Source organism: Desmodus rotundus, chromosome 11 (assembly GCF_022682495.2).
Source record: "Desmodus rotundus isolate HL8 chromosome 11, HLdesRot8A.1, whole genome shotgun sequence".
In the NCBI taxonomy this organism is placed as follows: domain Eukaryota; kingdom Metazoa; phylum Chordata; class Mammalia; order Chiroptera; family Phyllostomidae; genus Desmodus; species Desmodus rotundus.
Genome location: NC_071397.1, coordinates 73,637,011 through 73,649,564, shown reverse-complemented (window position 1 = coordinate 73,649,564; position 12,554 = coordinate 73,637,011). Strand labels below are relative to the sequence as shown.

Here is a 12,554-nt window from a genome sequence, read left to right as displayed (position 1 = left end):
GAATTTGAACGTTCCCAAAGTATTTGATTCTAATTGGGCGTTGTACTCATATGTTATAACACAGTGCCCTGGCAGTGTTGCTTAAATTTACATCTTTGTTTTCTGAGAAGTATACATACTTGTGGCCTTCTTTGTGAAACCAGAAGAGTATCCCCCCCACACAGAGGTAATAAAAGCCTAACAATTTACTATTTTTCTTACTTAAAAAAATGAAGCAGAAGTGCCTCATTTACATTCAAAGTATCACCCTGCTTCTGACCACAAAGTGCATCGCTAACCCCATCCGTCATCTTGCAGATGTGTTCCTTGGGTCACCAGAGACACAGCTGGTGGAAAAGCACCTTGAAGGAGACATCTAACTTTGCAAAAATTCATCTTTCTACAAGCGCAAGAAAGAGTTTGCCCCAATGGTGAACAGACAGCAAAGTGTTGTGAACATTCACATACACAAATAATATCTTAGGCAAAACAGGCAGAAACACAGAACCAGAAGCATCTTAAAAACTACAGTAGAAAACAACAGGATCTTGGGGTTCTGATATCAGCAAGATGTCCCGATACTTTAACATTATTCATTTTTACATAGATGGAATGTTTAATTTTATGCTCATGAAAATCTTTGTTAAGTGAATTATACTTTCCATAAACATGTTATGAGCAACAGAGCTTTGTCTTTTCTTGATGAACAAGAGTCTTCAGTATGCAAATGTGTACTCGTTACTACGAAAGGGTTATGCTCTGAGACCAGAAAGGGGATGGATGATGCTTTTAGTGTCTCCATTGAATGAGAACACACTGTTATTTTAAAAATTAAAATGCTTTTATTCTTTTGCTATCATGCTATACTCCCTCTTTTCATCTTTTTTAGTGTGTATTCCTGCATTTAGCCTGCCTAATAATTCTCTAGGTTGATTCTCTCGCTTTTAATAAAGAAACGCTTTGGCTACATGTCAGCCTTTTCATTCTGTATAAGAAAGACCTTTTCTGCTTCCTTTGGGAAAATAATGTATTCCAAGTGACTGACATCACTGAGAGTCTGTTTTTGTTGTTGTTGCTGTTATATCAGACATTACTATAGTTTCCGCTGTGTAATAAAAACAAGGGGAAACTTTTTAACTTGCACAAAGAGATTACAGATGTAGAGAAGGAGAAAGAGGTTTAACCATTTTGATGTTCTCAACCTCATATCTATGGAATCCCAAAAATTTATTCAAAATTGAGGAGAAGTGGAATATTTATTAGTTATTTGGGGGGGAGTGACTAAAGGATTCATAGTTTTCTAATGAAATCTTCAATCCAAAAATAGTGAGAAATACTGAAGTGACCAATTTACCAAATATTATCGTAAAGAAAGAAATATAAAGTCTCATACTTAACAATTTTTTAAAAAAGCATATGTTCAAAGGCATTTGTGGGAAAGAGATTTCTAATGCTGGAAACCCAAACTTAGCTATTCAGTTGGGTCTATTCTCAGGTTCTACAGTAAAATTCTCTCCATTTCAATAAAATTTAAAACTCACAATTCATAAAGCTTTCAGTATATTTATTAGTGATCATAATATATGCCAAAAATCAATTAAGCAGATCCATTAAGTGAAAAAAACATATAATCTTAAATTATATTAACTTGTGAGACTGCAAATAGCCAACCACATCTCTTTCCACAAGGCAGAGAGTCCTGCCATAACAGAGAGGCTTTTGTTACCAAGGCTTTAAACTGCGACCCTGATGAGGGTCAGGCCCTCATTTGACTAAAGAGATTTTTTGGGTCTGGCTACACCAGTGGTTCTCAACTTCAGTTTACACAGAAGTCACTCAGAGAGCACACTTAAAATGCAGGTTCCAGTGCGTGCCCTTTTTAAGGCCCTGAGACTCTGATGTCTTCCACTTGTTGGGTTCAGTGACATACGTTATTTAACAAGCATTGCAGCCATTCCGATGCAGGTAGAATGGAAACGCTGTACTTTAAGTATCTTGTAAGCTTTGTATATATAAATTCTTTGTTGGAATGAGGTGGAGTGCAGGTAAATCATTAATGGAAGCATTTAATACATTCCTTTCCATTTAATTTTAAAGAATATATTAAAGTATTTAATACTTTAATACTTTAATTCTTTAATACTTTAATAAATTCTTTTCCCTTTAAGCTAATCATGTCTTTATTAAAAAAACAAATAGTCTGGTTCTTTGGTTTCTTGACTCCATAGAAGATCATAGGATAAATATTTATGCCCAAATTAGATATTTAAACTTGATTATTTAAGTACGAATTAACAGGAACGTAAGTGCTTGCCAAGATGTGGAAGAACTGGAACACTTGCGCAGTGTGGGTGGGAATGTAAAATGGGTCAGCCACTATGCAAAACATCTGGCAGTTTCTCAAAAAGTTAAACACAGAATTATCATATGACCTATCAGATTATTACTCAGTCAGAAAGAGGAGTAAGTGTTGAGATACACTACAACACAGATGAACCTCAAAAAACATCAGGGAGAAAAGCCAGACACAAAAGGTCACAAAATGATTCAGTGTATATGAAGTACCCCATATAGGTAAATTCCTAGAGACAGAACGCAGATTGGTGGTTGGAGGGAAGATGGGGAAACGCGGAGCAACTGCTCAGCGGGTCTGAGTTTCCTTTTGGGGTGATGGAGGTGTTTTGGGGTGATGGAGGTGTTTTGGGGTGATGGAGGTGTTTTGGGGTGATGGAGGTGTTTTGGAACTAGACAGAGGTGGCAGTTACACAATATTGTAAGTGTACTAATGCCGCTGAAGTGTTCAGTTTGAAATAGTTAATTTTATGTTATCAATTTACTCAATAAAAATGTAAAACACCCCATAAATTAACTAGTCCTAGTTCATGATTAGCTTTACCATGAAATTTATGAGAAGAGTGAAATTTTACTTTTCTGTTATTTTCTAGATTACATAAAATATCTAACTTAAATCCAAACAAGAAATACTTTAATAATCTACTCATTAAGGGTATCTGGTCTCTCGCACACAGTGCTTCAAGGCTGCCCCTTCTCCTGGCTGCTCCTGCCCTTTAGCTAACAGTCCAGAAGAACTAAGATTAAAATGCAGATACCACCTGGGAGGGTTTGATGCTTAGTTTTATGTGTCAGCCTGACTGAGGCATGGGGGCTGCCCAGACACTGGGCCAAACGTCATTCTGGGTATGTCTGTGACAGTGTTCCTGCTGAGATTGACATTTGCATTGGCAAAATGAATCGAGCAGATGGCCCTCTCAACGTTGGTGAGCCCCATCCAATCAGTTGGCGAGCCTAAATAGAACTAAAAAGGTGACCCTTCCTCAAGTCAGGGAACTCTTCTGCCTGACTGCATTTGAGCTGAGACATTTTGCATTTTCTTTCTTTTTTTTCTTCTTGCTCTTGTGTTCAAACTGTAACATCAGCTCTTCCTGGGCCTTGAGCCTGTCGGCCTTCAGAATGGAGCTAGGCCACTGGTTCCCCTGTGTCTCCAGCTTGCTGACTATAGATCTTGGAACCTGTTGGCCTCCATCATCACAGCAGCCAATTCCTTATAATAAATCTACTTCCATTTGCTTAAGGTTTTATTGCTTCTCTTTCTCTGGAGAACCCTGACTAATACAGAAGAATGTTACAATAAGACATTATCGGTTATAAACACTAGCTTAGTGCAGGAAGAAGACAGGTTCTGAGAGAAGGAAAGGAGGGAGTCTGTAAATCTAAGAGTTGGGAGCTTGAGGGCGCTGTGTGTTCTTCCCGGGGAGCCCCACAGCCAAGGAAGAGAGAGGAGCCGAGGGAGCATACAAAGGGAGCCTGAAAGCAGGTTCTGCCTACCTCATAATGCTGCCTGTTATTTTCCTAATCCTATTAATGCCCATTTTTCTTGAGTCATTTTATCAAGGGGACATTGGCAGTTTTCAATTGTTACATAACACAGATTTACAGTACTAATGCCAACTCTTCATCTTTTTCAAAAGCCGAGTCACATTATGGAGTACAAAGCATGAAATAAAGCTTAGTGAAATGAAAGTGGGAGTAGGATGTTAGAAGCACAGAAATATTGAGCAAGCTTATTTAAAAAGGGAGACAGAGGGAAAAACCCACAGGATAGATGTGCCAAGTCCTCAGAGATGTCAGGAGCAACTGGTAATAAGATGAATGAGAACCAATCTTTGACACAAATAGTATTTTTAATATATTGGTAAACTTATAAAAAGCATAATCTACTTCTGGTATTTATATATATGAATATTCATGGCAGCTGTAGTATAATTCAAGTTAATTATAAATCCCATTGCGCATCTGCTACGCACAAACCACTGCACCAGATCAGAGGTGATACGGCCTCACATTGAAGGAACTTTTAAAAACACACACATTGTACGGCTACAATCATAGACCGAAGACTTAATTTTGTGTTCACAACAGATTCCTCTTTTAGAAGGCGGACTTTGTCTAAGATGTAGCTCTCGGGACATTGTCGGCTCCTTCTATGCCTCCCGCCACGAGGACAGGTCTTCCCATCGCCGGCACTGGTAAGCACACAACAGTGTGTTAGTGGTGTGGGCGAATGAAATTAGGAGTTCCCTGAAGTCTACAGGGATCCTCATGGGAATATAAACAAAGGACAGTGAGGATAAAGCAGCAGGGAGGGAGCCAGCAGAGCCAGAAGGCAGCAGGAGAACCTCAGGAAACCAGGGAGAGGAGTGCACTAGGAGGAGACAGGCACACCCCACGGCCCCTTTAAGCAAAGCAGCCAGAGATAAGAAGTCCTTGTACACAGAGTTCTGGTGTTAGATCATGGCTGTAACTGACTGGCTGACTCAAAGGCAATCTAATAGGCAGGCTTGTGAGGTGTTCTTCTACCCTCTTGGCTAACAGACCCAGTAGGATCTTCCCTCAGACAGAGAGGGGTTGCTTGAGCCCAGGGGCCGCAGAAGGAATATCTGGAGAGTCAAAGCTGAGAAGCTGAGCATTTAAAAGATGTCTCAGTTCCTCATCAGGCCAGTGGTGGGACTGTTGAGGCGGTTCTCTGTGTGTCCTCGTTATAATTAAATCCTAGCCCCTGAACGCATGTGTGTTCTGAAAGAACCTGATTTGTGTGTGTGCATATGCACACGCACGCTTGCCAGTACTTGTAGGAGGGCCCCGAAGACAGATTTAGGGAAAGAATGAGTGAAGCAGAAGTGGCCTGAAAGGGAGAGAGAAGACATGAGATGTGAAGAGGGGAAACAGCAAAGATACACTTCATTTGCTTTTCACTGGGCCTCGGGCCTACAGCTTTGCCCATGGGAGGCCCAGCGCTTCTTGGGCAAGACCCAGTACTGCCCCATCTCTGAGGAATCCACAAATAAGAGACAGCAAGCAGGCAGGCTAATGCATTCCGAGGGATGAAACCACAATCCTGGTAACCTGAACAAGTAACAGGAGTCCGGTGCTAGTTTCAAGTCAGGCTCAAAAAGTGTGAGGAATGAGAGGCACTGGAATCTTATTAATGTGGCCACGTAAGACAGTCATTTCTGAGAACGCTGCTGGTTAGTTATATTCACGGGGTCTCCAGTTGGAACCCGGGCTCACTTTCTCTTGATTATAAAAACAATACATGCGCTCTATGAGCAGCAAGAAAATATGGAATGCGCAAAAAGACATTGATATACGTATGTATATATGCATAGCCCGGTAATCCCAGAACCCAGAAAAATCAAGTCATTTTATAAAAGCTGGTCTGTTACAGAGGTTATACCTGAACTTCAACTTGAACTATTATATGAAGGAGTTAAATTGTAGCCCAGAATGAGTTTATTTACACTGATCTACAGAATGTAACTTTTGGATAGCACAATGGACATGAACAGGTCATGAACCAGAATTCCAGGCTTTAAGAAAATGGGGAGCTGGCACATTCTCAGATAAGGCTGGCTTTGGTCGGTGAGCTCTGGAATGTGTGGCCAGACTGAGGTAAACTGAGCAGTTCTGGATCGGTGGCCACAGACAAACCCAGCTAAAGAAGCAGGCTATTTGATTTGAGGTATTGTGCTTAGTGAATTAATTTCTGCTGTACCAGAGGAACAAGCTGCTCTTTTATTTTATAATGAAATTATTTTAGGGTGTGTCTTGGGAAGGCCCCTGAAAGATTTTCAGTATTAACATGTACAATCATGAACACACGCAATCGGAGTATTAGAGCTTGAGGAGTCCAGAGTGGACTAAGGGTGAGGGTAAGGTGCATCTCCAAGCTCCGTCCCCCGCCTGCAGAAGAGGTCAGAGCCAGAGGGGGACAAAGCCTTTCTTCCAGTTGGACCAGGAGCTTCCTGCCCTCTGAGCCAGGGATTCAGAATGGGGAGAGGATGCTGGCTTCATCCTTCTTGCCCTGATGCTTATTCTACTCTGGAAACTCCCTGTGTCTGGCTCTTTCTTCCTGTAATGTAACCAACTACTCCTTACCAAAGGGTATAAAGGTTTTGCAAACAAAAGGCTTGAACAAAGACTTGTATTCATGATGAGCCAGGCATCCACCTTGCCTCTACGTCCAGATGCCCCAACAACTACCTAAGAGCTGATGAAGCCTACATTCATCGCAGCTTTCCTCTTTATCCCCGGAGCTTTATTCTTCTTCAAAAGAGTGCACAACTCAATTAATTCAGTTGCTCTATGATTGACTTTTCATTACAAAACTAAATCATTTCAAAGTATTTGTTGAGCTCAGTTGCTGACCTAAAACAAGAACTACCCTTAAACAGCAGTTTGTATTTGCACCAAGGTCCTGAAGGAATTCCACCAGGTTTGTAAGTGATTTATCTTTCCCGCAGTATTGTGATACTAAAAAGAAGAGATGCATTTTTACAAGTATTGTCATTGCTGCTTAGGCAGTATAACCATTCATTTTTGAACTGTAACCAACAAATAATGGACAATTAGCATTACAAAATACCCCCCCCAGAAATAAATCATCTTGCAACATATGATTTATTAAATTTTATTGAATGAAACATACCCATTGTAGTGTGGGACTTATATCAAAGAAATAGTAACTCAAGATCCAGATATAGACACAGTAACAATAGAATTACTAAACATACCTGAACTAATTCTGCCTTTAACTCTTGCTTTTCCTCCTCAGAGAGCATGCTAGAGAAGTCGGCACTGGCTACTGCATCTTCATCTCTTCCCTGCAGTGGTTCAGTCTCCAACAAGCCTGTAGGCAAGACCGATAAAACATAATGTAATTTTTAAAATGAACGGACAAACAAAACAAAACAAAAACGGACTCATAGAAACAGAGACCAAAGAGATGGTTGCCAGCGGGAGGGGAGGTTGGGTAAAAAGGGTGAAGGGGAATGTAGTCGTAACATTATAGTAAGTGTGGTGGTGTGATCGCATTGTAAGGTATGGAAATGTCCCATCACTATGTTGTACACCTGCAACTAATAAAAGTAATATAACATTGTATACTAGCTATACTTAAATCAAAAAATTTTGAAGTACAGCATAAGGAATATAGTCAATGATATGGTAATAACTACGTATGGTGCCAGGTGGGTACTAGACTTTCTATTGGAGGATCGCTTTGCAAACTGTACGACTGTCTAACCACTGTGCTGTACACCTGAAACTACCATGTCAACTGTAATTGAAAAAGATAAAAAATTTAAAAAAATTATCAAATGAATTTAGCCATCTTGTATATCCAGTTTGAAGGACTACATATACTGACGGTCCCACTAAAAAAGCCTAAACATTTCAGAAAAAAATCATGCTAAAGGTGTCCTGAGCTTCCAAGAAGGTAAACAATACTAAAAAGCCGAAAAGCTGCGTGAAAGTGGGAACCCAGAGAGGTAAACAAAGTAGGTTTTCATTGTTCTCCATTTGCTACCAAGATGAACTCCCGCTTTAGCTCTCACTAGCTCTTGGGGTTCGGCAGGCAGAGAATAATTTTCAGGCCCACCCAAGGAGAGGAGTTTTAGATGAGACCCTACATACATCTGTCTCCCTGTGCTATATACCCTAGGAGTGAGGGGAACAGGAAATAAATACTTTCGGTTCTCACAGGGACCTGTGAGGCAGACTCCCTGCCAGGACACACAGCACTGAATGGAGAGACCAAAAGATCCCCCGAGAATTCACTACCCTGAATGGGGCTGCGGGTGCACTTGCAATTCCGAAGCCACCAAGTGATAAGAATTCAGGGCATGAAGCCCTTTTGGCACTTCAGACGTGATAAAGTGCAGATACAGAATCTGGAGCAGCTGGAGCTGTGAGGAAACATCACAGACATACGAATTCTGGCAGAGGGGAAATGGGAAGCGCCTGGGTTCTTTATGACATCATCGTGCCACAGACTAACCGGGCAGAGTTCAACTTCTAACTTGTTATGTGAGAGAAATGCCTTATAATTAAAAAATGAAGAAGTTTCCTAGCGGAGTCCCTCAGCACTTGGCCAACTCAAATGTGTATGTTCCCTGGAGGGCCCAGGGAGCGGGCCCGCTCACACATGGAAGCTTCATTTTGATATGAGTTATGACACAGCTGGCATCTGTTCATCCCTGTAGAAAGGAAGGTTTCGTAATAAGTTTTCTCGGAACAAACAGTTATCCATAGAGAAGAAGTAAAATTGAACACCTTTACCATTCAGAAAAGTCAAACTGTAAACATTATAGAAAACAACATAGTAATTTACATTTATGAATCTCTAGATGGGAAGGATTTCTTAAGACACAAAAAAGGGCAACTAGGAAAAAAAAAAAATAAATAAGATTAAAAAGATCTCCTCAGTGAAGCGGGCGCCATTGCTCCCTCTCGGCCCCACCCCCACGTACAGCATCACAGCGCAGCGACCAGCATTACCCCGCCCCGGTGAACACCTAAGGCTCCGCCCCTTAAAGTAACAGACGTGCCAAGACAAACAAACAAAAAAAATGGCCCAAATGACAGAACACTTCAAAGCTCCAGAAAAAATACAACTAAGCGACGAAGAGATAGCCAACCTATCGGATGCACAGTTCAAAGCACTGGTTATCAATATGCTCACAGACTTGGTTGAATCTATTCGAAAAACAGATGAAAAAATGAAGCCTATGCTAACAGAAACAAAGGAAAATGTACAGGGAACCAATAGTGATGAGAAGGAAACTGGGACTCAAATCAATGGTATGGACCAGAAGGAAGAAACAAACATCCAGCCAGAAAAGAATGAAGAAACAAGAACTTGGAAAAATGAGGAGAGGCTTAGGAACCTCCAGGACACCTTGAAACGTTCCAACATCCGAATTATAGGGGTGCCAGAAGGAGAAGAGGAAGAACAAAAAATTGAAAACTTATTTGAACAAATAATGGAGAACTTCCCCGATCTGGCAAAGGAAATAGACTTCCGGGAAGTCCAGGAAGCTCAGAGAGTCCCAAAGAAGCTGGACCCAAGGAGGAACACAACAAGACACATCATAATTACATTACCCAAGATTAAACGCAAGGACCTACGTCCAAGATTACTATATCCAGCAAAGCTATCATTTAGAATGGAAGGGAGGATAAAGTGCTTCTCAGATAAGGTTAAGTTGAAGAGGCTCATCATCACCAAGCCCTTATTATATGAAATGTTAAAGGGAGTTACCTAAGAAAAAGATCAAAAATAGGAACAGTAAAAATGACACCAAACTCACAGTTATTAACGACCACACATAAAACAAAAACGAGAGCAAACTAGGCAAACAACTAGAACATGAGGGTTGTCAATAAGGGAGTGGGAGGGGGAGAGGGGGGTAAAGGTACAGAGAATAAGTAGCATAGATGATAGGTGGAAAATAGACAGGGGGAGGGTAAAAATAGTGTAGGAAATGTAGAAGCCAAAGAACTTATAAGTATGACCCATGGACATGAACTATGGGGGGGGAATGTGGGAGGGAGGGGGGTGGGCAGGATGGAGTGGAGTGGGGGGGGGAAATGGGACAACTGTAATAGCATAATCAATAAATATATTAAAAAAAAAAGAATTCAATAAAAAAAAAAAAAAAAAAAAAAAAAGATCTCCTCATCAAACACACTATGTGGACGATGAAAAGACGTGCCACTAATTGGAAGAAGATATCTCTCACATGTGCAACTATCGAAAAATTAGTTCCTAGAACATAAAAAACCCCTGCAAACCAATTTCTAAAATGTTAATAACCCAATAGAAAAATGGTCCAAAAGACTCGACAGATTCTTTATAGGGAGAAATCACAATGGTTAATAAACCCAAGAAAATAAGCTCGACTCCGCTGATGTTCGGGGAAATGCACATGAAACCATTTCACACCCACTCGATTAGCAATAAGTTAAAAGTCTGACATTAGTGAAAGTTGGTGACTCTGTGGAGGATGCAAAGCCTCCAAACTGCTGGCAAGAATAGAAACAGAAAGATGTGGAAAATAATTAACATTGTGTAATAAAGTTGAACATTTAAACACCCTATAATCCAGCAATTCCACACCCATGTATCAAAATATACCTAAGACACTTATGCGTGAATATCAGAGGTTACTAATAAGAACTTCTATGGTAGAAAGACACCGTAAATCATGCAGAAGTCCACAAACAGGAGAACCCCTCAGTACACCGTGGTGCACTGCACAAGGAAGGCTGGGCAATAGTGAAACGCGTGAACTACGGTCTCACGCTCTACGTGGGTGAAACCTGGGAATCGGACACTGAGTGAAAGTGCAGAAGCACACACGTGTGGTTCCATGTGTATGAAGTCTCCAAACATGCAACACTAAATAAAATATGGTTTAAGAATCGATTTCTGAAGCAAAGCAAGGCAATGATAGAACAGCCCGGACCATGGTTTGCTCTGGGTGTGGGGGGAGAGGAAGGTGGACGTGGAGGAGCCCACAGGACCGCCCTGCAGGGTTAAGGGCAGGCCTTCATTTCTGGAGCACGAGTTTCTGTGCATGAGTATCCTCTGTACTTTAAGTGTATTTTGCAAATATTCTTTTGTATATTTAGCATTATCATTCAATAAAACAATTAAAATATATTTTGTAAGAAGTCCAAAGAGAAAGGTAAATAATTATCCTACAAAATCAGAGCATTCTAGTTAAAGAGAGTAAAAATATGGCCCAACCTGCAAAGCTTGTCTGAAGCTGGCCTCCCTGTTGAGTCCACCGTACCCACCTCTCTTTGTCTGAATCAACAGTGTACCATCAGCACCTTGTATTACTGCTGATTCCATAACACGTCAGTGAACACGGCGCCTTGCTGACCCAGGTTCATCAGGGCCTTGTCCCCTCTGTGTACTCCAGAGACCAGTTTCAGTGCTCAGTAATGTTCTTTTCAACGAGTGATACTTGTGTATTGCAGAAGACAGGAAAATAAAATCGTCCATTTTTAATTAAAATCACTATTCTTCACACTTCCCAGAAATAATTATCCTTTTGGTCCATCCTTGTTAATGTTTCTTCTATTCATTTGTGCATGCTTTTTATATATTTTATATGTATTTGCTGTTGTGAACTTGATTTATTTATTCACCCAATAGGATATCATGAAAATCCTTCATATCTAAAACTAATCTACTTGTGTATATTTTTGATGGTTGTACACTATTTTGCCTCATGCATGAATGATAATTTATCACATTCATTGGGAAGCTGCAGTGAATATCTTCTCGCCAAGTCATTAGGCAAAATCTTGGTGATTTAGTATAGACTGTGCTACTGAGTCAAAGGGCGAGGACTTGAAAGCCCGCTGCCTAGTCACTGGGCAGAGAGGCTGTGTCAAGTTCATGTAAACATCAGCAGTCTAGGAGGGTATCTCTAGACCCTCAGTACAACAACGTACATAACTTATTTAAAGGGGAAAAACCATGGTTATTTATTTCTGCTTGTAAATATTTATGTTTACATGTGGCCAATGTATTTTTAGTCAGTGTTCTAGGACAAATGTTTAAATCGGGAATCAGCAGCAATTCCAAGCACAGGTTTAAGGGGTGAGCCGGGAAGGTAACAGTATGGGAGTTTAGGAAACAGTGTGGTAGGAACCTATGAGGCACTCTGGTTTGCTCCCCAACTCAGCCTGGCCCTGGGGCTTAGGGATATTGCTCAAATTCAGCTAGAACTCAGATTCTCAGGCTTCTCTCTTAACAGCGTGAGAGGGCATCAGCCAGGCAAAAGCATAGACAATAGTTCCAGGTACTTAGACTTTTCAAGACATCAAACATCTTTACTATCTTCATATATTCTAGGAAGAACATTTGAAACCCACCTTAACTGATAAAACATGAATTGGGAAACTTCTAGTGCATGTAGGGAAAGAGAAACTCCCCATGCAGCAGGGAGCTTCTACTCAGCACATTTCATGGGCCAGGTACATACATAAAGTGAGACATTTTATAGAGTGAGATATTCTGCACTGGCCTTCAGCTCTGATCTGGTGTGCATCGCACTTCTCAAAGATGTCACAGATTTTTCAAAGTCTCACTCCCAGAAACCAGCCATTCAGGAAATCTGTCTGGAGGCCAAGGTGCTAGTTAGTTCACGTCTAATTAGACCAGTTACTTTGTTCATTCTCATCTTTGAAGTTAAATGATG

General features: G+C 40.8%; 1 protein-coding gene across 9 annotated transcripts in view; it reads right to left on the bottom strand.

The window, feature by feature from the left end:
- The window catches only part of TPD52L1 (TPD52 like 1), a 74,081-nt gene that overhangs the window by 20,912 nt on the left and 40,615 nt on the right, over window positions 1-12,554 (bottom strand). For all 9 annotated transcript variants that reach the window (XM_024551849.4, XM_045188734.2, XM_045188735.3 and 6 more), the window contains exon 2: window positions 7,071-7,186. In XM_024551849.4, the coding sequence (XP_024407617.1) occupies window positions 7,071-7,186 (116 nt within the window). The remainder of the gene's footprint in view (window positions 1-7,070; window positions 7,187-12,554) is intronic.